General features: G+C 34.7%; 1 protein-coding gene across 7 annotated transcripts in view; it reads right to left on the reverse strand.

Annotated features, from left to right (window-relative positions):
- LOC108136294 (eukaryotic translation initiation factor 4B) overlaps positions 1 to 26,806 on the reverse strand; it is a 62,864-nt gene extending 36,058 nt beyond the window's left edge. Inside the window, exons 1-4 of one of the 7 annotated variants that reach the window (XM_017257409.2) lie at positions 26,700 to 26,806; positions 25,136 to 26,278; positions 16,948 to 16,993; positions 9,784 to 9,825 (exon numbers count right to left, since the gene is read on the reverse strand). In XM_017257409.2, the coding sequence (XP_017112898.1) occupies positions 9,822 to 9,825; positions 16,948 to 16,993; positions 25,136 to 26,278; positions 26,700 to 26,712 (1,206 nt within the window). In that variant the 5' untranslated portion in view covers positions 26,713 to 26,806 and the 3' untranslated portion in view covers positions 9,784 to 9,821. Of the gene's footprint in view, positions 1 to 9,783; positions 9,826 to 11,011; positions 11,031 to 16,876; positions 16,912 to 16,947; positions 16,994 to 20,815; positions 21,441 to 25,135; positions 26,279 to 26,699 lie in introns of those variants that run through there. The other 6 variants (XM_017257401.2, XM_041710113.1, XM_041710114.1 and 3 more) reach the window with 6 other exon arrangements.
- Between the last annotated feature and the right edge of the window lie 16 nt (positions 26,807 to 26,822).

Consider the following 26,822-nt stretch of genomic DNA (forward strand, 5'->3'; position numbering starts at 1 on the left):
AGTTCGAAACGGTAACAACAAAGGGACGTTTTTAAACCTTAATGAATATAAGACATTTAGGCTACCATGTTCTTAAGAATTCGCGTTTTTTGCTTATGCTTGTGTTACTATTCAGGACAAACGAGCAACAGTTAAATTCTTCAGAACAAAATGACAGCAATGTACTCGTTATAGACATCTTTAAATGATATTTATTAAATCAAATGAAAAAACCGTAAATGAGAAGATGAGGGTTTATATACATTTCATTATTTTAATTTTATCTGAAAATCTAAATTCTTTGTTAGTTGTAAGACTTAATTTCTATGAAAAAGCTATATATATTTATAATTTCTTATTTGAGTTGAAGAAGGGAACAATATATGAATATAGGTTAAACAAAAAGGTTTAGCATATCTGGAGAGCTCTGGTTCTTTGTAAAAAAGTTAATAATCTTTAACCTTTAAAAGTGAAAGTAGCACGTAAGCGCACCTAAATTAACTGCTATATATAAACACACCACGGTCCAAAAACTATAAGCTGAGCTTGATTATTTTAAAATAAGTCTCATTATAAATGAATTTCTGACTGAAAGTATAATACCCTCTGCAAGGGTATAATAATTTTAGATTTTAATTGTACCAATATCTTGGATTATAACGAATTGTTTAAAGGCAATTAAATTACACTGCGAATTATTAAAAATAAATCAACCAAAGATTACTAAACATAACATTTAAAACAAGTGTCCCAAAAGCCCGCTACCCTTAAAAGCAATCGTCGGTAGGGTATGCAGGCACCAACCTCTCGCAAAACATCGACAAGAGCTTATTTAGTTTGAAGTTTTCTCAACCACTGAAGTTGACCGGTGTTTTAAGTGACACGACTGCGATATGCCCTGTTCCCATTTCTATAAATTCGAATACATATGTTGCAGCATTGATATTATTTTCCGACATTGTAATAGCGCAGCGAGTTTCGGTTTCACACGCACGAAATCCTGAACGCAACTACCAGCGTCATCCCTTCTTCTTTCTTTGCTTACCACCGAACCACACTCGGCGACAGCGACACAACGCTGTCGCCCCGCTACAAACGGTAGTTCTTAAGCGACAACACGCATACAACCAAACAAAGCACCGTTAGAGGCTGATGCAATATTACTTTACTGATGAAATTAGTCTTGTGGAATTTTCTAGAGACTGTATACCCACCCAGTCGGAAGTTAGAGAACGCATTCCAATAAAAAAAGCTTCTTTCATGCATGCTTTGCAAGCGAAAAAGAATGTAAGAAGCTATAAAGAAGCATTTTTTATGCATTCTAAAGAGTTTTTGTGAAATCGTCCCTTCTACTACAATGCATAAAAAAGCCTTCTTTTGCAATGTAAAAAAAAACTGAAACCCGAACGATGCCGATCGTCCGATATTTTTGAGATCGTGTTTTTCAACGAAAACCTCGCTTACCAAAGAACGCAAAAAGAAGTCTTGTTTCGGAATGGACAAAAAATGGGAAACCAATTTAATCTATTTTTCTTAATGAACAGCAGCGGCGTAAATGAACTCACTTTTTATCTTTAAAAACAATATCTGAACGCTTTGTTATGTTGGCGGCATATTATTAATTTGCATTAGTTTTTTATAAATTTTGCCGGCGCTATAGTTTCCTCCGCCACTGTATTCACAAGAAGTAACCGAACAAAACGGTACTCTAAAAAGCAAACGACAAGAACAAAAGAAAAAATGCATGAAAGCGCGAGGTCTTTTCCGTTAATATATTCTTTGCGGTTTTAATTTTCAAGTGTTGATATAATCAAACTAAATAGAAGTTCCAATACTGTTAATAAAATAACATGAACCAAACACTGGATTAATTAAAACAATTAATAAAAACAATAAAACAATTTTAATTTAATTAATGCGTTTAAAATATTTTTTGTTAATTCCAGAAAAACTATTTAAAGACAAAAGGTAATATTTCATAAATTTAATTTTTTTTGTTTTGTGAACTCGTTTTGTTTATTTGTGTGCTGCTTTTTTCTCTCTTCTTTTTACTTCTTCCTAGGATGGACTTACATTTACATACAAGTTGTGTTTTTAGGGTGGTCCTAAAAACACAAATTAAGGGAACAAAAATTTAATAAATAAAATGTAATAATAAATAAATAAAAAATTTAATGATTTAATTGGAAAAAATATTTTACAAAATAAACACAACTAATACAATTTAAAATGAGGGGAATGTCGCTATCAAATATTCACCGTTTAACGAAAAAACAAAAGGAAGAGCTTCATCAATCGGCTGCTAGAGCTCTTACTTTTGATACAGAAAATAATTCTGGAAATGAATGCCCAAATTTATGTGAACCCGAATCGGATAAAAGTGCATCAAACTATTCTTTTGAGTATGATACCTATGAATCTCCGTGAAAAATTATTAGAATAGTACCATAATAATAATGTTACTGGAGTTCAACTTGATGCACTTTTAAAAATGTTTGAATTCGGAAAATCTAGATCTTCAAAAGGATATTAAGTCCAAGTTTGATAATGGAGCTAAATTATGGCGGTACCAGGGACAGGGAAGGTTTTGCGTCCTACATTCAATTAAATGAAACATTATTCAGTAAGTCTTTTACAAACTTACAATCATATTTTAATAAAATAACATACTTCCTTCTCATTATTATATTATATTATTTATTATACAAGGTGTGTGTCAAAAGTTTCCGAACTTTTCAAAAAGAAAAAAAACTACAAAATAGTTTGGAATGAAACTTTGCATTTATTCAAAATAGTCTCCCTCCGACTCAATACAACGATTTGCACGATTTAAAAGTGATTCGAATGTGTGTTTTAGCTCATCAACCGGGCTGGCCTTGAGTATGTCGGTCGTCGCCTTTTCAATGGACTTTATGTCATCAAAATATCTTCCTTTCATTGCCAATTTTAATTTTCCGAATAAGAAAAAGTCACACGGAGCTAAATCAGGTGAATATGGTGAGTGGTTGACGGTAAGAATGTGATTTTTTGTTAAAAAATCGGTCACAAGCGTTGCTCGATGAGACGGCGCTTTTCGTGCTCTTTGAGTGTGTGTGGAACAAACCGTGCACAAACCTTCCGCATACCCAAATGCTCAATCAAAATGCGATGAATAGACTTATAGGATATCTCCAACTCCATTTCCATGTATCTCAACGAAGATTTTGGCTCTTTTGTGACAAAATCACGAACAATTTGAATGTTTTCATCAATAACAGCACTTTTCGGACGGCCCGAACGTTCGTCGTCTTCCAGGCTTTCACGACCATTTTTAAAACGATTAAACCACTCGTAAGTTGAGGTACGGGATAGACAATCATCACCATAAACTTGTTTCATCAATTTATGAGTCTCGGTGAGAGTTTTACCGAGTTTAAAACAAAACTTAATAACCGCTCTTTGCTCCATGCTCCATTTTTTGTCGACCAACTAACACAAGGTACTGTCACTTAAAACGCAATAATTCCAATTCCACTGTTCCAAATGTCTTGAAATTTGGAGGTAAAATCGGTGAATAATGTATCTTTCAAACGCATATACTCACACAAAGATGGCGGCACCAGAAAATGCCCTGCCAGAAATGTTCGGAAACTTTTGACACACACCTTGTATTTTCTCATTATTATATTTTCGGAGTCACAAAGGAGAGACGGTTACCGCTTCACCGACCATATTAAAGTCCTTCGACTGGCCTTCACTAGGGCCAAAAATAAAACTTATAAGGCTAAAAGTATGGCCAAAAAGATGAGAGTGGACGAAAATCGCCAGGAGTAACACAACAACTTTAAATAAAAATTGAAATAAAAAAATATAACGGTTCACAATAGCTTTTTTGGGAACGATAATATTTGCATTCTTGGGTAAGACTATTAGAAGGCATGTTTTGGAATCATACTAAATGTGTTCTTGTGGAAGGGATCAATATTCATTCTTTACATGTGTTACGCAATGCTTGCTTTGGAACCTATCCAGGAAGGTTCCCGAGGAACGTTTCTATGTTCATTCTAACAGTGCGCTGTAGAATGCTTCCTCTGTAAAGTACAAATGGAAGGGAAAGCCGAGCGTTTCCGAAATTGAAACTACCTTCCAATGGAACGCATTAAGACTCGCTCTTAGATCGGTTCTAAAAGAAGACTTGCTTTTTGTCCCGTCTCGAACAAAAAGGAAAGGGAGTTTTCAGGGATCTGGAATGCGTTTTTCGCATGCAAAGGAAGCGTAAAAGAACACATCCTGGAAGCGTGTTTTTTCCGACTGGACATACACTCATACCAACATCCACACACTCTTAGTGCGCACCGACACATACATATATGTAAAACATTTTACTGCTACCACTGATTTGAATTTGTAAACAAAAATAAAATGTATGCTGAAATATTAAAAAAATATATTATAACATATAATATTCATATTTTTATCATAACCCAATAGTAAATACGCCCATATTCTTAGGGTACCCAGTTTGAAAAGTGGCAAAAGAGAAATTATTCTTGATGCGCTGAAATGAAATAAACGCACACAGGCTCCCGTTTATAAGAAAGCATGATCACGCATACATACAAAGACGAATTCAAGCGCAGGGCAGTCTTCTTCAAAAAGCGCCTCTTTGCGACTGAACTTGTGCAATGAGTACGCGAGCATAAAAATTAGAAAAAGAATGAGAGAGCAAAAAACCCGAACGCACACGAAGTGCTTTCTGCTGCTGTGAGCACGGCGGGCCTCCTGCTTTCAATCTGTTTGTGTCCAAATTGGTTGTATGAAATGACCAGTCTATATGTTGTATGGTTAGTGGTTATAGTCGTCCGAATTTGATGAAATTTAAACCGTAATTCTGAAATAGTTAATCATTACTGTGGGAGTGAGATTGCATTATTCCCCGAATCCCTCCCATAAAACCCCATTCGTATGACATGACGCCCTAGACAACGACAGAAGCAGCTAAGAAGACGAGTAGATGGTCAAAAGACGCATTCCAAAGGAAGACGAGCCGATGGAAAAGAAAACAACGATCACTACAACGAGATGTGACGACGACGACAACATATCGAGAGGACGAGCGTTAGTTGCTGACGGGATCGAGTTGAGTAAGGACGTGCTCAAGCGAACAACGTGTGATGACAATACGACGGTTAAATCAAACACAAAGATTCGAATTTCTTACTATGTTAATTAATATAAATAATCAAACTTTTAAATAATGACCTACTTAATAAATAAAAAACCCACATTTGGGAGCTAGCCGGGATGTATCCGAGGAAAGCTGAAGGTGAAAGTGAAAAGTGACTAAAGACGACTGTGAAAATAAAATTTTTTTCTAAACTATGGCTTGCCTAAACGATCTGATTTCCAGTACGCTGAAAAGTTCATCGAAAGAAAGCAATCGCAAACGATTACGTGAATTTGCTGGCTTTCAGTATGACGAAAATGACGCATGGGAATTAACTACGACGTAGAAAATTTGCAGCTGCACATTTTTCGCAATCTACAGTTTGGCAAACTTCTCTTTTTCAACGAAGTGGACGATTCAGAGAGCCAGGAAACCGACGAAGAGAAGGAAAATGACGAAGACAGCCAAAATGATGATGAAATTAGAAATTAAATGTCAACAGGAGTAGAAATACCTTCTACAGGCGAAATGAAGAGAAAGTCGAATTCGCAACGAATCAAGGAAGTTGATATGCCGCGTTTTACTCTAAGTTTTCGAGACTTAGAAGAGTCAATTAAACATTTTGATGGGAGTGATGAAATTCCAATTGAGGTATGGATAAGCGACTTTGAAGATCATGCCTTACTTATGGGTTGGAATGCGCTACAAAAGCTTATCTTCGCCAAAAACTAAAGGTGTCGCTAAGATGTTTATATTGAGCGAAAAGGGATTAAATTCGTGGAATGCATTAAAGGAGTCTTTGCTAAATGAGTTCAGGTCGAGGCTAAGCAGCAAACAAATACATACGCAACTAGGAGAGAGCAAATGACGTGCAAACGAAAATGTGCAAAAATACTTTTATCGCATGAATGATGCGATTCAATATGTGATCGACGGTATCGACGAACTTTCTTTTAACAAATCAATTCAGTATGGTGCTAAAAACATGAACGAATTCAAGTACAAATTGAAGGCCTACCAAACAATAAGTGCAAAATCGAAAGTTCTGGAAGGAAGTGTCAATGAAAAAAACGCTTTTGCAGCAAAAAGTGGTTCAAAAGGTGGCAAAAAGGAAGTCGTTTGCTACAACTGTGGTGAAAAGGGACATATTTCTGGTGGCTGCAGCAACAAAGAAAAAGGAAGAACGTGTTTCACGTCCAAAAAATTTGGACACATTTCCAAGAATTGTCCACAAAGTGAAAAGGCAGTCGAAGAAAGCAAGCCCAAGGCGCGAGTTTTAAGTGAGCACAGTGACATGACGAGAAAAGCAGTTTCAATTCAAAATCAGAATTGCGTGGCGCTGTTTGATACATTTTCAACATTTTGCTCGAAGACTTATACAAGCAGTTAGCTTTGCCAAGGTTGAAAGAGTGCAGTGAATATTTAATTGGATTTGGAAAAGATCGCAATGCCAATAAGATCAAGCCGATTGGACAGTGTAAGCAAGCAGTATCGATTGACAACAGTGTTTATGACTTGAACTTCTTCATAGTTCCGTGTGACAACGAAGAACTCGATATTAATCAATCAGCCAGTGAGTATGCAAAGAAAGAGGTGCGTGAACTAATAATGAAGTACATTTCTAAACCATTGAAGTCAACAAAAATTGAAATGAAAAGCATTTTAAACGACGAAACCCCAATTTTTTCGCGTCCGCTTGGATTTGCATTCGCTGAAACGAAAGTAGTTGACGATCAGATCGAGCAGTGGCTCTCAAACGGCGTAATCAAAGAGTCCGACTCTGAATTTACAAGCCCAGTAGTGCTTGCTAAGAAAAACGACGGTTCCCAACGACTTTGTGTGGATTTCAGGCGTATCAACAAGGTAATAATAAAAGATCCTTTTCCGTTGCCCCTGATTGACGACCAGCTTGATCGCTTACAAGAAGCTATGATGTTCAGCACGATTGACTTGAGGAATGGCTTTTTTCATGTGCCAGTAGCCGATTCCAGCAAGAAGTACACCTCATTCGTGACCCAAAGCGGGCAGTACCAGTTCCTTAAGGAGCCTTTTGGTTTGTCAAACTCACCTGGAGTGTTTCAGAGACACATTAATGCGATTTCGGAAAACGCTGACTCGCAGAGGAATCGTTCTCCATTAAGTTGACGATATCGTTATACCAGCAAAGGACGAAAAGGAGGCTGTATCGAACCTCAAAGAAGTTATAGGAACTTGCAGCAAATATGGGCTAAAACTCAACTTAAAGAAATGTCACTTTCTGCAGACCCGTACTCAGTTTTTAGGTCACATCAGCGAGAATAAAACAATTTCCCCGACGCCTGTGAAGATCGATGTCGTTTCGAAATTCAAGACTCCACAGAATCTCAAGCAGCTAGAGAGTTTTCTGGGTCTTACCGGATACTTTAGAAAGTTAATCTACAACTATGCTCTTATTTCGAAACCCCTGACTGATCTGACTAAAAATAAAGCAAATTTCGTAATTGGTCCAGAAAAAATGAATGCGATTGAATCCTTAAAAAAGTACTTGACTTCCACCCCTGTTTTGGCAATTTACAACCCGAAATATGACACCGAGGTACATACTGATGCATCAATCGATGGTTTTGACGCCGTGCTTTTGCAAAAATCACCAGATGACGGTCAATTTTACCCTGTCTACTTCATGAGTACAAAGGATGCTCAGCGAAAATATTCAAGCTACGAATTAGAGGTGTTAGCGATTATCGAAGCCATAACAAAGTTCAGAGTATATCTCCCTGACATTCCATTTAAGATAATCACAGATTTTAATGCATTCGCGAAGACGCTAGACAAACAAAGCCTGTGGACTAGGGTTGCACGCTGGGTACTTTTGCTCCAAGCGTACGACTTCACGTATGAAGCACGTTGATACCCTTGCTAGGGACCCAATAATGACGATCGTTGACGACTCCTTTGACCTTGGTTTTAAACAAGCGCAAGAAAAAAATGAACACCTGAAAGCGATTATTAAAATCCTTGAAGACTCCAACTCACTATATGAAGACTATTTTCATTGGTAGAGCACATGACCGAGGACACTTTGCTATTAAAAAAACGAAGGCGCTGATTTGCGACGAGTATTTTATCGAAAACATTGACAAAAAAAATACAAAAGTACATCGACTGCTGCATTCCGTGCATTTTGACCAACCGCAAGCGTGGCAAACAGGAGGGCTGGTTACATCCATTGCACAAAGAGGATTTCCCGCTGCATACCTATCACATTGATTTCTTAGGTCCACTAGACACCACAAGCAAAAATTACAAGCACATTCTCACCGTAATCGACTCCTTTACGAAATTACCCTACCAAGTCAGCCACTGCCAGCGAAGTAATAGCCAAACTACGAGGCCAAAGTTATATATATGGTAACCCAGCTTGCATTATATCGGACCGAGGCTCAGCTTTTACCGCGCAAGACTATCTTCAGTATTGCAAAGACGAAGGCACACTGAGTGTGGATGATCCCACAAAGTGGTACAGACACGTCGATCGAGTTCAACAAGCCATTAACTCCACTATTTCGAGAAGCATCGACGCCACTCCTTTTGAGGTTCTAATCGGAGTCAAAATGAGAAACAAAGATGACCAGAAGCTTCAAGAAATAATCAACAACGAGTCCATAGCCTTGTTTCAGAACACTCGCAACGACCTTCGACTCAAGGCAAAATGTCAAATTTTGAAAATCCAAACAGAAAGAAGACCTACAACTTACGACGTAAACCGGCAAAGACTTATAAGATTGGTGAACTAGTAGCCATAAAACGAACGCAGTTTGGCGGCGGTCTCAAACTAAAACCGAAGTATTTGGGTCCTTACGAAATAACCAAAGTGAAGCACACTAGTGCCTATGATGTCTAAAAAGTCGGCATCTCAGTTGGACCAAAAATTTACTTAACCAGTGCAGAGTACCTTAAGCCGTGGCCCACCCTCGAAGACAAAGAGTGAGATTGCATTATTCCCCGAATCCCTCCCATAAAACCCCATTCGTATGACATGACGCCCTAGACAACGACAGAAGCAGCTAAGAAGACAAGTAGATGGTCAAAAGACGCATTCCAAAGGAAGACGAGCCGATGGAAAAGAAGACAACGATCACTACAACGAGATGTGACGACGAGGAGACGAGCAGAGCAACATATCGAGAGGACGAGCGTTAGTTGCTGACGGGATCGAGTTGAGTAAAGACGTGCTCAAGCGATACGGCGGTTAAATCAAACACAAAGATTCAGATTTCTTGCTATGTTAATTAATATTAATAATCAAACTTTTAAGTAATAACATACTTAATAAATAAAAACCCCACATTACTATATGTCGAAGACCTAAAAAAAAAATTAAAAAACAGCAAAGTAATAATTTTTTCATTTATTTTTCCGATTGTTCCTATGGGAGCTATATGCTATAGTCATCCGATTTTGATGAAATTTAAAACGTAATTCTGAAATATTTAACCATTACTATATGCAAAGAACTAAAAAAAAAACAGCAAAGTTATAATTTTTTTAATTTATTTTTCCGATTGTTCTTATGGGAGCAATACGCTATAGTCGTCCGATTTTAATGAAATTTAAACCGTAGTTTTGAAATATTTAACCATACATTTTTTTTTATTTATTTTTCCAATTGTTCCTATGGGAGCTATAGTCGTCTGATCCGGCTCGTTCCGACTTACTACCTGCAATAGAATAGAATAGAATAGAATAGAAAGACAACTTTTCGGAAAGTTCCATGCAGATAGCTTTTAAACTGAGGGACTAGTTTGCGTAGAAACGGAAGGACAGACGGACATGGCTAGATCAAATCTCCTTGTGATGCTGATCAAGAATATATATACTTTATAGGGTCGGAAACGTCTCCTTCACTGCGTTGCAACTTCTGACTGAAATTATAATACCTTCTGCAAGGGTATAAAAAGTACTAAATCGATAATTATGTTTGTCCCTTCTAAATACACAATTTTTAAATTGTATTCGTTGAAGTAGTAACAGGTAGAAGAAATATACATTAAATTAAGGCGTAATAAGAACAAAAACACTTTTAAACTAAATTTTGATAATTTACACTTCTAACCATATGTATACATATATATATATATATATATATATATATATATATATACATATATATATAGATATTATATATATATTTTTTATTTAATTTTTTTTTTTTGGCAAAACTTATTTTTAACCATATTTTATTTAACCACATTCGTTTCTATCAAATTCGTTCGAAAACTAGAACAGGTGCGGCGGATTTGCAAAACTCCAACAGGTTAGAATCGAACCGATTCTGAGGTGCCATCAAATAAAGAATAAAATATTTTTTAAAATTGGTTACTGTTAACAAAATCTGTTTTGCAAAAATGTTCTTAAAACACCAAAGAGTAAGGTAAAAATTTAATTTGAACTTTAAGTTATCGCAAAGTACTTTAAAGAAATAATTTCTGTTCTTGCGGTTTCCGTGCGGTTTTTGCGGAAGTTAATAGAGAATTAACACAGGGAACTTAAGATCCGTGCAGTATTTGGCGGTTAGTTTGTCAGCATTCTCCTTTAATTTTTTTTACAAATCTTTTAACAGCGCTGCATGAGTAAACTTTTAAACAAGTTTAAAAAATATTTTTTTTAACGGGGGAAAAAACGGACAACAACTATAATTGTAATTTGTTAATAAATGGTTAAGGGGGTAGTCAGGTTTAAAAGGCCCTTCTTTCAACAACGTTTTTTTGTTATTTATTGATATTTGACATTCACAACTTTTTTATATATCGTAAGGCATGTTATTACCTACAAAATAAAAAAAATTTCAATTTTCATTAATATCTGGCCAAGTAATGGGCGCCATGTTGAAAACGGTCGCCATGATTTCTCATCTTCAAGTCATCTGAAACACGAAAATCAAGGTTATTCGTAAAGAGCACATAAATTGAGGGTCATGCGCCTCAATTATGAAAATATATTGATCAATAAACAAATGGTGATAGTTTTCGTGATTTTTTGTTTTTTTTCCACATTTTTTCAACATTAACTGCTTTAAATTGTTATTAAATATCAATTTACAATAAAGGCCGAGGGTCATGCAATAGCCAGGTCTTTTCTGAAAATTTGAATGAAATCGTCCCAGTAGATCGGCTGGAATCGTGGCGACCACCAAAAAAAACGCGTTTCGAGATAAACGCGTTTAAAGTTTGAGTACGGGAAACACATGCCTTAGTCGAAAGAAAATCATCGCACCTCTAATCAGCAATGCCTGCTCCATACAATACCCCTTCTTCGTCCTCATAGATCTCGTTTTCACGTGACCTGCCCGCTCTCATCTGTGTTCGATGTTCTTTTGAGGCCAAAGTTATGAAACTGAGAAAACGCTATGACAAGGCGGCCGACTCAACGCGCCAATTGTGCGATTCGAGCGCTCGCGGCCTTGCGGCGAAATTCATTTTTCGGTCACTTCTGTTACCGTCTGAGGTTAAAAAGGGTTTCTAACTTATTTCTAAGGGCATATAGTGATTGAAAATGAAAAAAAAGGAAATCGATTTTTGGAAAAATTCTAAACCTGACTACCCCCTTAAAACACATTTTATTAATACCTTGAAGGCTATTGAAAGTAGAGTTTCACAGAACATTAGTGCTTTTATTAAAATAACCAAGAATCACACATTGGTCATAACAACACAAACACATATAAATATAGAACAACGTTTAGTAACTATTAATTTACAAACCCTAACAATTATTTTCCATTAAGACACTTTTAGTTTTAAATTTTTGGTTTACCTGATATTGGAGTCGCAAGTTTTTAAATTTTCCCTCGCTATTTTGGATAGGGTATAAGGAAAACCAAAATCGAACTAAATTAATAAACAATCAAATAAAAAAAAGTCGCATTAAATTATTTAACAAAAAAAAAATCATTTATGTCGAAAATTTTGACTTTGTGACCATAGTGCATTGATTAGGAATGACAAGATCTTTTAGAGCCGGACATTTAGCAGGACCACAACTGACCTACGTACATTTTTGTATAAGGCTCTTATAAAGAGAGATTTTTAAGCAATTTTTTTTTTGGCAGCCCTAGTTTTTACAGTTAACGCTAGTTTTTTGTATTGTAAACCTTGTTTATATTTTTAGCTAGGCTTATAATTTAACAATGAATCGGTTTAACACACGAACAAATGTGGCAAATTATTGAATTTTACTATCAAAATGAGTGCTCGGTTAAGAAAGTTCTATGGGTCGTATTTCTTCAAAGATGATGCGAGTCGCAATGTTACGGTGAATGGAGAGCTATTCCATGCAATAGAGCTCATTTTTTGTTTGCCCAAATTGGAAGTGCTTGGCTTGCATGACATGTGGTTTAACAAGACGGTGCCACATGCCACAGATCACATGAAATGGACCAACTGAGAGGTGCGTTCGGTGAACAGTTTATTTCACGTTTTGGTCCGGTCAATTGGCCGCCTAGATCATGTGATCCGGTCAATTGGAACATTGAAAGCCAACATTAAAGCTTTCATGAGCGAGGTACCGGCAGAAATGTTGGAAAGAGTATGCCAAAATTGGACTAAGCGGATGGAGCATTTAAGGTGAAGTCGCGGCCAACATTTAAATGAAATTATCCTTAACCATTAAATTATATTGAACATACTATCGATTTAAATAAAGATTTCATTAAATTTTCCAAATTTCTTGTTTTTTTTTTTTTTTAAGTAGGAAAACTCTTAAAAATCACCCTTTATACATTTTATTTGGTTATATTTGTGTGAAATAGTGAATTAAGAAAATCAGCTCGCATATCAGAAAATGCTCGCATATACATAAATAAATATATTTATATATTTCAAAGCCAGTATCTATAGCATTTCAACGCTCATCGCCGGATAAAGAAGGTTACAGGAAAGGGCACAGGAAAGGGATCGCTCCTTTTGACAACCCTCTCCTGGGAAACTCTCCCTGGGCACTAGTCCAGTCCTTGCCAGAAGCACGCACCCCGTATAAGATCGTCGTTTAGCCTATTCAGTGAGCCGGGACAGTTCCGCATAATCTCCGCATACTCAGCGTTAAGAATCTTTCCTCTTTATAACTCCCTTTTCCTAAAAATCGTTTCAGCAACGCCCAGTCCAAATTTCGTTCCCGTATATCTACAAAAATCCGTGCCTAAAAGTAAAGTTATCTTTACCAAAGGTTGTTTCCGAGAATTTCTAAGAGCATAAGGCCCGATTACACTGCACCGAGTTTTGGAACTCAAAACCGTGGGGCCGAAAATAATCATTATTTACTATTTTTAAACAAAAAATCATGGTCACGGAAAGTTGCTAGAATACCAGAATACCAAATATTCCAGTATAATATTTATGCATCAAAGTTTCAAAATCCGGTAAAGTTTTTAGAGCTTCAGGGACAATAGTTGTTGTTTAAGTTTTAAATAAATCTAAAACAAGAAAGGAAACAAACTTCGGCAAGGTGAAGTTCATTCACCCTTGCAGCTATTGCAAAAATTAAATATTCATGAAAACATTAAAATAATGATTGACTTGCGTGTATGTTTAAAAACATTGAAGCTATGTATAATGATTTGCAGCTCAATTATTTGATAGTTACAATGGCAGCTAAATGAAATCGTTTTCCGATTTTAATAAAATTAATAGCGTAATTCTGAACTGTCAAATTATTAATTAATCAAAATAAATTTCTAAAAAACAATTACAAAATAAAAAAGTTAAATTTAAAAAAAAATTTTTTTAATATTTTTATTGTTTTTATGTGATCTGTATAACAATAACAACAGGTGTCCGATTTTGATAAAATTTAAACCGTAATTCTGAAATATTTAACCGGTACTATATCTCGAAGAACTAAAAAAAATTTAAAAATTTAAAAGTTAAAATTTTTTTCTATTATTTTTCCGATTGTTCCTATGGGAGCTATATGCTATAGTCGTTCGATCCGGCTCGTTCCGACTTATATACCTGCAATAGAAATACAACTTTTGGGAAAGTTTCATGCAGATAGCTTTAAAAGTAAGAGACTAAGAGACGGACAGACGGACATGGCTAGATCGACTCTCCTTGTGATGCTGATATATAATATATATATACTTTATAGGGTCGGAGATGTCTCCTTCACTGCGATGCAAACTTCTGACTAAAATTATAATACCCTTCGCAAGGGTATAAATATAACGATAAGGGCTAACATGAATACCCGGAGATAATTTGGGAAACAAATTGGAAACAGCGTTTAAAAAATAACTCTCTATATTCCTTCATTCCAAAAACTTTAAATCCAAGTGGTTGACCTGCGCTTAACAAAACCATGTTCATAAGGTGATTTCAGCGAGGAAATCATCTGTTGCAAATGAGAAATAATAATAAGCCCAAATGCTTTTGGGATTGCAAACAAATTTTAAAATACCTCTATAATTTTGGAATAATAAAATAATCTTTAAAGTGTGACGATCCTGCCTAGGAGGCAGGTACGCCACAATTTCATTATTTTAATTTGTTAGTTTTAAGAGTTTTAAGATACTAGAAAAGGGAAGAAACATATACTAGAAAATTATAAAATACTAGAAATCCCGAAAAGGGAGGAAAAGGGAAGTCGGTCATACACCGATCGAGCATTTTCTGTCATAGCTTGGGACCGCGGAACAGGTCAGACGCTGTACCCTACGGGCGGATATCTCGAAGCTGCCAAAACCATGTGCGCACCGGCTATGCGGGTATGACACAACATTGTTCGCCTCGTTCATTGACGGATTCATTGAAGCTCAGAGAAAGAGAACACTATATGGATACTGCTTGAGATTTTGTTGGTAATAATATATTGTGTTCATCCCGCTAATTTCAGCTGTTTTCAGCTGTTACCTTTAAATGGTAAAAAATATTTTGTATACATTTAAGCCTCGCTTTTTTATTCCGTTTTATCGTTAACTCCAATGAATGAGCAAAATTGTACTTTTTAAATACAATTTTGCTCATTGATGTATTGGTCTCGGTGGTATTTTATTGAATGTTATTTTTGTTGCCCAATTCAGTCTAGTATTTTACTATCGGGTTCTATCAATTTTCTCCATTCATTGCTCATTGGAATCGACATAAGTTTGTCCTGCTCGCACTTACGTAAAATCGTATAGTTAAAAAAATAAATGAGCAATGAATGAGTCCATTATAAACACGTTCGCAATAACGCTCGTCGCGGCAGACGCAAGCTCCTATATGGAAAAGAACGACGCATGTGAAATAAAGTCAGGTTACTCCCAAGGTTTCTACAGCTAGAATCATTTCTCGGTCAAGAAGCACGGCAGACCCAGCAGGAACGACAAAGAAAACAGTGTATAAAGAATAAAAAAAGTACGAAATTTCGTTCCTGTATCTGTAATTTATCTGTAATTAGTCAGTACCTAACCTTTCCCTTGTAGTATTTGGAACTGCGCGTAGACACCCGTCCCGACGTATCTATCACCCTAGTTTCCTTTCCTTTGTAGTATTTGGATTTGCTCGTGGACACCCATCCCAACTGGTCTTTCACCCTAGTTCCCTTTCCTCCATAGTATTTGGGCCTGCGCGTGGACACCCGTCCCGACTGGTCTATCACCCTAGTCCCCTTTCACTTCTAGCATTTGGACCTGACATGTCAACACGGTCAACATCGTTTACTCCCCTACGACGTAAGTAAAAACCTTCGGAGAGACCCCTTAATCTTCGTTCACCTGTTGAGCGTAACTCTCTAGTCCGGTGATGCGGTGGTTTACCAATTTCTTGTAAAAGGACTACTGGATCTGACTGAGATCTGTACCCCGACCAGAGAGCACCCTTACACGAAATAGTTGAAAAAACTGATATTGATGAAACAATTTAAGAATGAACAAAGCCAATTTAACATTAAAATTAGCATCCTTATACCCTTGAAAAATTATTATATATTCAGTCAAAAGTTGGCAACGCAGTGAAGGAGACGTCTCCGACCCTTTAAGGTATATATAAAGATCTAGCCATGTCCGTCTGTCCGTCAGTTTCAACGCAAACTAGTCTCCAGTTTCAACGCAAACTAGTCTCTTAAAGCTATCGGCATGAAACTTTCCCAAAAGTTGTCTTTCTATTGCAGGTAGTATAAAAGTCGGAACGAGCCGGATCGGACGACTATAGCATATAGCTCCCATAGAAACAATCGGAAAAATAAATGAAAAAAAATTATAACATTGCTGTTTTTTAATTTTTTTTTTTTAGTTCTTCGAATCAACCCAATTGGGATTGTCTTCTCGTCTCCATGTTTTCTTCAAATTGAGATTGAATTGAGATCAAGCATGTAGGGGCAACTTCTGATTAAACCATCACAAATGTCACTAAGGCATTATTTCTTTAATATGTCAGTCGACGACTAGGAACAGTACATTGAACATTATTAACATTAAATCTCCCATCCTATACGATATCAAAAGATTTATGAGGGAATTCACTCCTATTAACATCCAGATTTAAACTAATTTTTTTTTGTCCAAGTGTTCCTATGGGATCTTTATGATATAGTATGACTTAAATACTACCTGTATTAAAATGGAAAATTTTGCGTTGAAACTGTGGTCAGGCGGACATATCTACATCATAGTGATCAAAAGAAAAAAATACTTTGTAGGGGTCGGATATGAATTCTATTTTGTGTGGAAATTTAACTTTTGACCACCCAAATATCACGAAAAGTACAAATGATTTCTGAAAATTTTCAGCTGTGTACCTGTTTTTCAGATATACCATGCCTTGTGAATTGTTAATAAAATGTTTCCCATGTTGAATATTTATATGTACCTTTCGAATCGGTCCCGGGGATGTTTTTCCTCACGGTGTTTTTCATCTGAAATAGAAAAATAATAAAAATAATAGTAGTTTGTTTTGTTGCATTCTTGTTGTAAAACTCAAAAGTTTTTTATACATGAGCAAAATACTGATCTGGGAACTTTTGTTTAATAAGTACAAGCTTGCAATATTCCGTGAATTTTATGAGAGAGTTTGATATATTTATACGTTCGACTTTTTTACAAATAAAATACAAGCTTTGTTCGGGTAAACACTATTAACATTAATTCTCCCATCCTAAACGATACCAGAATGTTCATTGAGCGACCTCCCCTACTTCGTTTAGCAGATTCGATTAAAAGAAAATGTTTAATTTAACTGTCCAAATGTTCCTATGGGAGTTATATGATATAGTCGTCCGACCCGTCCCATTCCGACTTTTATACTATTACACAACTGTAGAATACAAAAATATATGTATTATTTGTATTCTTATTCTTTTTATTTTTACTTCAGATGATCCTGCAATAAGTTTTGCTGCTGACGTTTTTTCCAAGGAACAGCCGGAAGTGACGCCGAAATGAGCAAGTTGAAAAAAAAGACCCACAACTGCTAACATATTTCCAGCCAAATGAGTTTTTGAAACAAAAAAAAATCAATACGATTTTTGAAGTAGGAAATATTTCATATACTTAAGGACTTTAAAAATGTATCAAAAATTAGCCGACTGCGTAGTTTTGATAGCCTGATTCCATTGCCGCATTTGTGAACTTTTTAAATGTGCCTGATTCCATTGGCGCATTTACATTAAGCTAATTCTACTCCGACACGAGAGTGGCACGAAAAGCTGATCTGGGTTTGTTTACTTTTGAATTTTGGCAAATCCAAAGGAAATTTATTAAAAAAAATAATGAATATGAGTGAGTTTACTCAACTCTTTAATGCTCAGCAGGACATTCATAATGCGACCGAGGCATTTTCCAACTTGGACGACAAGGAATCGAAGCTGATGGTGTTGTTTGACGGATTTGTAATGGAGACCACCACAGTTTCTAAAAAGGGCAAGGATCCCCGTACATGTGGAAATTATTCCCTGCCAGAGATCAAACAGTAATGCATTGTGGAACTGCGAGCAGAATTTGCAGCGTGCGCTCTTGTTTTCAGTCAATTTCATACAAAATAGATTTTATACTCGAAAGGAATCCAAAATTGCGCAAACCTTGCATATAGAAAACAGTTGTTGTAGTGGTGGCACGAATAAAATATCGTTAAGCATCGGTATTTTTATACCATTGCAGAGGGTATTATAATTTAAGTCAGAAGTTTGCAACGCAGTGAAGGAGACATCTCCGAGCCTATAAAGTATATATATTCTTGATCAGCATCACTAGTAGAGTCGATCTAGCCATGTCCGTCTGTCCGTCCATTTATCTGCAAACTAGTCTCTCAGTTTTAAAGCTATCTGCATGAAACTTTCCCAAAAGTTGTCTTTCTATTGCAGGTAGTATATACATAAGTCGGAACGAGTCGGATCGGACGACTATATAATATAGCTCCCATAGGAACAATCGAAAAAATAAACAAAAATAAATTATAACTTTGCTGTTTTTTAATTTTTCTATTAGTTCTTGGACATATAGTAATGGTTAAATACTTCAGAATTACGATTTAAATTTCATCAAAATCGGACGACTATATAATATAGCTCCCATAGGAACAATCGAAAAAATAAACAAAAAAAAATGATAACTTTGTTGTTTTTTAATTCTTATTTTAGTTCTTAGAGATATAGTAATGGTTAAATATTTCAGAATTACGTTTTAAATTTCATCAAAATCGTCCGACTATAGCATATAGCTCCCATAGGAACAATCATAAAAATAAATAAAAAGAAAATTATAACTTTTGTGTTTTTTAATTTTTTTTTTTGAGTTCTTTGAGATATAGAAATGGTTAAATATTTCAGAATTACGGTTTAAATTTCATCAAAATCGTACGACTATAGCATATAGCTCCCTTAGAAACAATCGTATAGCTGCCATAGGAACTATCGAATAATTAAGCAGCAAATCATCATAGCTTCAATTTTTTAAAACATACACGCAAGTAAATCCCAATTTAAACGTTTTAAAGAGTATTTAGTTTTTGAAATAGCTGCAGGGGTATATAAACTTCGGCTTGCCGAAGTTTGCTTCCTTTCTTGTTCGGTATTTTTTCTTAAAACGTTCGGGCCGAATGATTTTTTATCGTATTTATTTTAAATGCTGCATTTATGGGATTCCCTGTGTAAATAAATGCGCATTCGGCTAAATGTGTTTTAATGCGCCAATGGAATCCGGCTATAAAATATCAAGTAGACCAGTCGCCAAAAAAATAGATTTATTGTAGTGTCGCACTGCACTATGGGAAATTTGACCAGTTTTTTTTTGGCATAAACTAATAACTTTCAGACTAGGCAAGATATTTTGACGAAGATTATTTCTAGTGCCTTACTTTTATACCCTTACTATTATTTTGGAAAAGTGTCGTGTCCTCACCACCGTCGTAATGTTGTTTTTAAAATTTATTTTTTTTTCCTTTTTATCTATATATTTATCACTTTCGATTTCAATATTACAAAAAACATAATATCTGGGCTCTGTCCCTAATCAGCGCCGTCGAAAAACTCATCTGCAAATTCAGATTCGCATAATAAGAGGTAAATGACTTCTTGTGTTTTTGAATGCGCCTCTTTAAATTGACCGACGAAATTATAATCAGAACAGTTACTAACTCGACTGTCCTTCCTGGCATGCTGTAGTTTGTCGGATTTATAAATCTTGTTTCTTGATTCAGCTGCCTCTTCTCCTAAATAGCAGACTGAAAAAACTTTTTGCTCTAAAATTTGTCTCAAATGAACCTAGATTTTTTTCCATCTATTTCTAATATACTTTTGTAAGCTTCTCCATTTTTCTTATGCTGTTGAATTAAGGGCTCCACAGAATGGACTCACCCACTCCCTGAACAAACATTAACATTTTTTTAAAAATTATATTAAAGTTGAGTTTTTATAACAAAAGCTCAATATCGACAATACGTGCTAAATTTTAAAATATTAAGAAATACAAGCACAAAATATGCAACCTATAGGTCCTTACATATAGTATGTACAATCCTATATACTGAATTTCCATTTCAAATTTGAACGTTTTAAGCTGTTTCATTGGAGAATTGTTAATTTATCAAAAGTAAGTCAAATGTAAACACTTGCGGTATGTAACAAAAATTGATTTCTTGTGAAAACACATCTATGCCACAAAAAACGGGACAAATTTCCCATAGTGCACTGGTTACACCCCCTGAACAATTTAAAAGATACATTTTTAATTTATTACAACTTACAAAACCTATTTGAACATTCATGGTAATGTGTTTATGGTTTTGTGATGGGTTTTGGCCGGCCCAAGGCTTGGAATTTTGTAGCGCATTTTCATTAATGGATGTACAAAATATGGATAACGCAGCGATCGTCCTTTTCCCTGCGGAGTGCAAACTAATTTTTAATTTGATAGAGTAAACGTCTGTAAATGTGTTCGACTTTTTTCATGTCTGTCTTAAAGTTTAGTCTCGTTTGCGTGGGAGTATTTTTTTTATATGAAGCATTTCAAGTTAAACCTTTTGTTGTAATTGTTTTTTAGTTCCAAGATGCTGACCGATGCAAAGTCTGGTGTCCGCACAGTGGTCAGCATGGTACGTTTTTTGAATAAAACGTTCATATATATTTGATTTGTGTCCTTCTATTCTCGTCTTTAGTTTAGATTTCTCTCGCCAACACATTACGTCACCATCCTCAGTGCATGGAATATTATTTTACATTCTTTTGAAGGTAATGGTATTTTAGTTTTTGTGTTAATGAACAATTTTTTATTGCTAAATTTTGGTCTATGAGCTATTTTAATCATTGAATAATTGTTATTGTTATTTCTCTTGTCTAGTACATGCATTTTTTGACTATATAATCAAATTATACTATACATAATTAAAAACAAAAGAAAATCGGTCCATTTTGAAATTTTTTTTTAAACAACAATTTTTTTTAGTTAAGGATTAATTTTAACCGGTTAAATTAATAGTAGGGCTATGTTCCTTTTGAAATAATAAAAACCGTGGTTCTATATTATCAAGAAGGATCCGAACGTCATTTAAGCAAAAAAAGGTAAAATATTGAACATATTGGGTAATAAATGTATGATTAGCCACATTTGTTTCTGAATTCGAGTTTTTCGAAGTTGATGATCAAATTATTGTAGGTTTCTCATCAGACTCAAGTCCAACGAATGATAAATGTATCCTTTCATGACTTTTTAAAATAGAAGGCCATTGACTCCTTACATGTTTACATTATAACTTTCCTATAATTTAAAGAAAATTATCTTTAACAATGATTGAAGACCATTACACAAAACAAGCCAAGAGTTGAGTATCATTGGCATTATCATAGTTCCGCTTCTATCGGTGTTGTGGATCTGTAAGAAAAATTGTACGCTGTATGTCTGAAAACTTGTTTTTTCGTATTGGTGGAATGATTTTGGCCTTTTTCCTATATTACCTAACTATCCTAGCAACAATTAGGGAGACGCTCTGCGAATTTTTGATTTAAGAATTTTTTAAATGTTAAGACCTTATTAACAAATGTATTTTTTTAATAATTACAATTTTACAAAGGGCTCACGCATCGTAAAAGTTTAGATTTCTAGCTCAAATTTGTTACTGCAATGCGTATTCTAGTCTAGTAATTTAAAAAGCGGAAATATGATCCTTAAAAGATTTTTAAATATTCGATTTATTTTAAGAGATACAGCCGATTTTGTGACGTTGCGTCCAAAACATTATAAATGTTTCCAAAACTTTAAACGCGTTTTTTCTCAAAAGTTTTTTTTTTGATCCTGTTGCCACAATATCTCAAGTTCTAATCAGTCGATTTACTTGAAATCTGGCTTGAATTTCTTCAAATATCTTTCTATCGCATTAACCAAAAAAACATTAATTTTTTTGAGTAGCCGCCATTTGTGGAAAAACATTTTTATTTTTTTCCTTTGTGACATAGCGACATTATTAAGAATCTATCGTTGCTTATAAGGGTTGAAATCATGGCGACGAGGTCACGGCCTTTATTATTTAAATTATATAAGTTTAGTGTAAAAGTGTTTTTGTTCTTTTTACCCTTTAATGTACTTATTGATGAAAGCGTGTTGTGTTGGGACCTTTTTCATCGACTTTGCAACTTTCGTCCCGAGCACTACTTGTGAAAAGTTTGGAACACTGGTGCCAAGCAGCTGATTCACGCACAAAATTTAAAACACAAAATGTAAGTAAGAAAGAACAACATTTTCTCTATTTAAAATAAATTTTATTAGGAGGAAACATAAGAACAACAAACAAGACGTCATAATTATGAAGTTTATGGAGGTGAACGTGGACATTGCCCGGGTGTTTGTGAAAGGTGACAGATCTGGCAAATGAAAAATATTAGCATTACATCTTAAATTTCGACTATTGCGTTTAATGTTCAAAAGTTTCTGTCTTTTCAACTTGTTATTTGCCAGAGTTGCAAAAACATTGTTAAAATCAAAACAACAATCTCTGAATTATTTCAAGCAACACAGCTGATTTCCACACGAGTTGCTCTACACTTTGGTTGGTCAGTTTCAATCACTGCCTTTAAATTAAGTAGAATTTGTTATTTTTGGATAGCAATGATGTTTTGACTGATTTTAGACATTAAATGTGTACACCAATAATGAACAAAGATTAAGAGCAGCAGCGGGCCAAATGTTGATCAGAGATTTGCCTGGAAAACTTAGACAAACCATAGGCTTTTGTAAGGAGCAGTAGCATCAGTCAGCTGTTTTATTTCCCCCAAATAGTAATTTCCCTAGGAAAATTTGCTAGCAAGAAAGGGAACTTTTATTAGGTTTAAGGAAAATCCACCAATGTTAACGAATTCATTTCCGAGTGAAAACACAAACAGGCCTGTATAGACTTTGACTTTTTTAATTTTATTGAATTAATTGTCGGCCCTACTAGTAATTTGACCGCACGAAATAAGTCCCCATTTTATATAAGGGTTCAATAAAATAAACCGCAAAATGGACTTTCAACTATATATTAAAATAGACCTAATAAAATAGGCAACCATTGTATGAACTGGACAAGTGAAAAAACAATAGCAAGCAATTAAAGATGACACAACTACTACTAAGACCGTAGCTGTATGTGTTAGTTAATAAATTTATGATCGAAGGGAATTATTCTTCCTCAGTATCCAATAGATTTACGTTATTACAGTTTTGGTAAATCTTATCACTCATTTCCAGTACCCTTTTAATGACATTTTTAGCTGTAGTTATTAATATATTTTTGGGGTTTTTTGAGTAAAACTATGAAGTTGTGAAAAAAAAGACATAACTTAGTTGTTTTTTATAGAATATTTCTTTTTTTTTAATATCTGCAAGGGTATTACAACTTTCTATTAACAAAAATTGACACATTATTTATTTACTTTGTTTTTATGTCTTTGATAATATTTTTTTTTAACGTCTTTACCAAAGTATTAGGAGCAGCTGTTGTGTTGTGAAAATGGGAAAACTTTGTAATGTAAAAACTTAAATATGTTAAAAGAAAATAGAATCATTTTCCCTTGATACGAACAAACTTCAAAGACGTAAGTCCAAATTTGTATACCCTCGCAGAGGTTATTATAATTTTAGTCAGAAGGAGGAGGCATTTCAGACCCTATAAAGTCTATGTATTCATTCAAAAGTTATCTTTCTATCGGAACGAGTTGGATCGGACGACAATATCATATAGCTCCTGTTGAATCAATCGTAAAAATAAATTTTAAAAAAAATGTGTTATATCTTTGCTCCCTTGGGAGCTATGTACAACCAAAAACATGGCTTGATTTGGTTTATTCTTGGGCTTTCTTCATATTTTGGCTTGCTCTGATCAAGTTTTGGCTGGATTAATTGGATCAATAAGATCTTTCTGATGACACTGCTATTTCACTGAACATCTAAATTTGTAGTTTTTTAGTTAATTTTCATCCAAACCGGAAAAATTCGTAGGAAATAGAAAAAAAAAATTGCTAAGCTATGTAAAAAAAAATAAATGAGTCGTTTATAAAAAAATGCATTTTATAATTTTATATTAGGAATAATCAATGTAGAAAGTTTTATTTCCATGAACACAGCTGTGTATGATAAGACGTCCGATTTAAATCAAATTTAAACCACAATTCCAAAATACTAATTAAAAAGCAGCAAATCAATAACTTTTTTTTTATTTTTTCCGATTGTTCCTATGGGGGCTATATGCTATAGTCGTCCGCAATAGAAAGACAATAGATAGAACTACGCTTTTAATTTTCTTAAAATCGGAAAACAATGTCATATAGCTGCCATAAGAGCGATCGAATGAGGTATAAATCATACTAGCTTAACATGCAATTCAAAATTTAAATGTTTTAAAGAATATTTAATAATCGAAATAGCTGCAAGTGTATATAAACTTTGCCTTGCCGAAGTTAACTTCTTTTCTCGTTTTTGTACAAGCATTATCCAATGGTTAATCCACACACTATTTTGTCGACTCAGCCCTTCCCACTCGCAGTCATGGTTATGATTCTGGGTGAACCAGGTTTTTGCCGAGATCTCGACGTTCATACGGACGGACAGACAGACGGACATGGTTAGATCGACTCAGCTTTTAATCCTTATCAAAAAAAAAAAAAAAAAAAAAACTATTTATATATATATATATATTGCTATGGGATCGAAAACGTTTTCTTCTGCCTGTTACATACTTCTCAACAAATACAATAACACCCTTTTACTCTTTTAATGACGGGTATAATTAATAATAACTTCGTGGATTTCAAATATTTTCGACTATACTCATATATGAGATATTGAAAAAATTTGGTTTTCATTTTATAAAAACGAATGACTGCATAATAGTGCTGCTATAGAAAATATCCTAAGACGAAAAGGAAATCGACTATCTTCATGCGCACGAGGCAAAAATGTTTTTTAATAAATTTTTTTGTCAATAAATGATTTTTGTAGTGTTTTTTTTTTTAATTTTACTTGTTGGTTACTTGTTTCTATTTTTGATGGTACATTAACGATCAGTATAACTTGTGAATAAAGCTAGTAAATACCTTGACATATATTAATTTTGTCGTCCTCCCTATTGTCTTGATTCCGGCGCCAACTAATCGTTGCATTTATATTTTCGTTATCATTTTTATCCATTTGGACTTCGGTAAGCTTGTCACTTAGAAACTCCTCTTCTTTGCGAGTCTTATCTTGTTTTCGAGCCAGAGCTAAACGTTCCTCAATCTCAAGTTCTCTTGCTGCCGTATCTACCGGTTTTGCAGAGCCAAACACATTCACTGACAATGTTCCGCTCTGTTTGCCTACATTTGTTTCCACGGCGTCAGATTTTTCAAAATCTGTTTTAATTGTTTCTGGTAATGGTAGAGTTCGTGGTTTTAAATTTAATTTTGGCCTTTCTTCAAACTTGGATGTATCTTCTCGTGAATATCTTTCTGCAAATCTGTCGCGGCCGTCACGATATTTTTCAGATTCAACATCTCTCCGAGTGGGTGAAGAATTAATAGATTGCGGTCTAGCGCTTGAGCGCCATGATCCAGGGGTGTTCGTTTCCTCCCTTTCTGGTAATGGTTTTCTTTCTCTATTAAAGCTTCTGTCAAAATTGGAAGGATATCCAAAACTACTTCCGTTATTTTGACTATCTCGCCTCCAATTGCCAGAGTCTCTATTATCTCCACTATTACCAAAGCCATCAAACCGCCGGTTCTTTTGTCGGTTTTGCTGATCGTTTTCATTGGATAGCTCAATTCGAATGCGACGACCTTTAATAGATGGATCTGGCAAACTAAGTACATGAATTAAATCATCTCGATTTTCTAACTCAACATAGCCAAAGCCCCTTGAACGACCGTTTTCGCCATCTTCACGAGGTAGTCTCAGAGAAATTAAATTAATACACCCAAAAAACTCGTAAAGATCATCTTCATTTGCATCAAATGGTAAGTTATTTATATAAGCAATAAACGGGGCTTTATGAGGAATAGAATTATCATCAAATATCCTATTTGCGCGTGGAGCTGTTGGTAGCTGATAAACTAACGGCAATGTACTACTTCCGTCATCGCTGTCTTCGCCATCTAAATTTCGTATTTTTTTTGAGACTTGCGTGGTTCCGACAGGTGTATCAGCGTTAGAGAGAAACGATTGCAAAGAAATAACTGTTCCTTTATTTTTTTTACCCTTTTTTCCTAAAAAAGAATTTGAAAACGCATTTTATTATCTAAATAAATATCAATTAAGAAGTTTAGTAAGGTAAATATAAACGTCCATGCAGTGGTAAAAAAATTTACGAACATTACATATTTAATTAAAAAACCAATAGAAATAGAACTGTTTGATCATCTGTTAAAGCTAATAAGTAATATTTAGAGGTGACATTGCTTTGTAATTATTCTCACATTATTGATTATATTTAATATATATTTTCCATTAAAAACAATCTTCACACAAACACGCATATGTACACATGTACGCTCACATTACGTGTCAAAACTAAAACCATGCGGGATCTCAAAAATTATATAAAATTGGCAATAACATGATATGCTTATAAGGTTTGTAAAAATAACAGAATAATATAATATTAAATGAACAAAAATTATTTCCAACCTGCAGAAGCCATTTCAACAAAGATTTCCAAACAAACTTAAATTTTGTCAATTTTACGATTGCGCATACATATAGAGGTCAATTTCCTTATATCGTTATCGAAATTTACTTCGGAAGTACTTG

This window comes from Drosophila elegans, unplaced genomic scaffold, assembly GCF_018152505.1.
Source record: "Drosophila elegans isolate 14027-0461.03 unplaced genomic scaffold, ASM1815250v1 contig_767, whole genome shotgun sequence".
NCBI lineage: Eukaryota > Metazoa > Arthropoda > Insecta > Diptera > Drosophilidae > Drosophila > Drosophila elegans.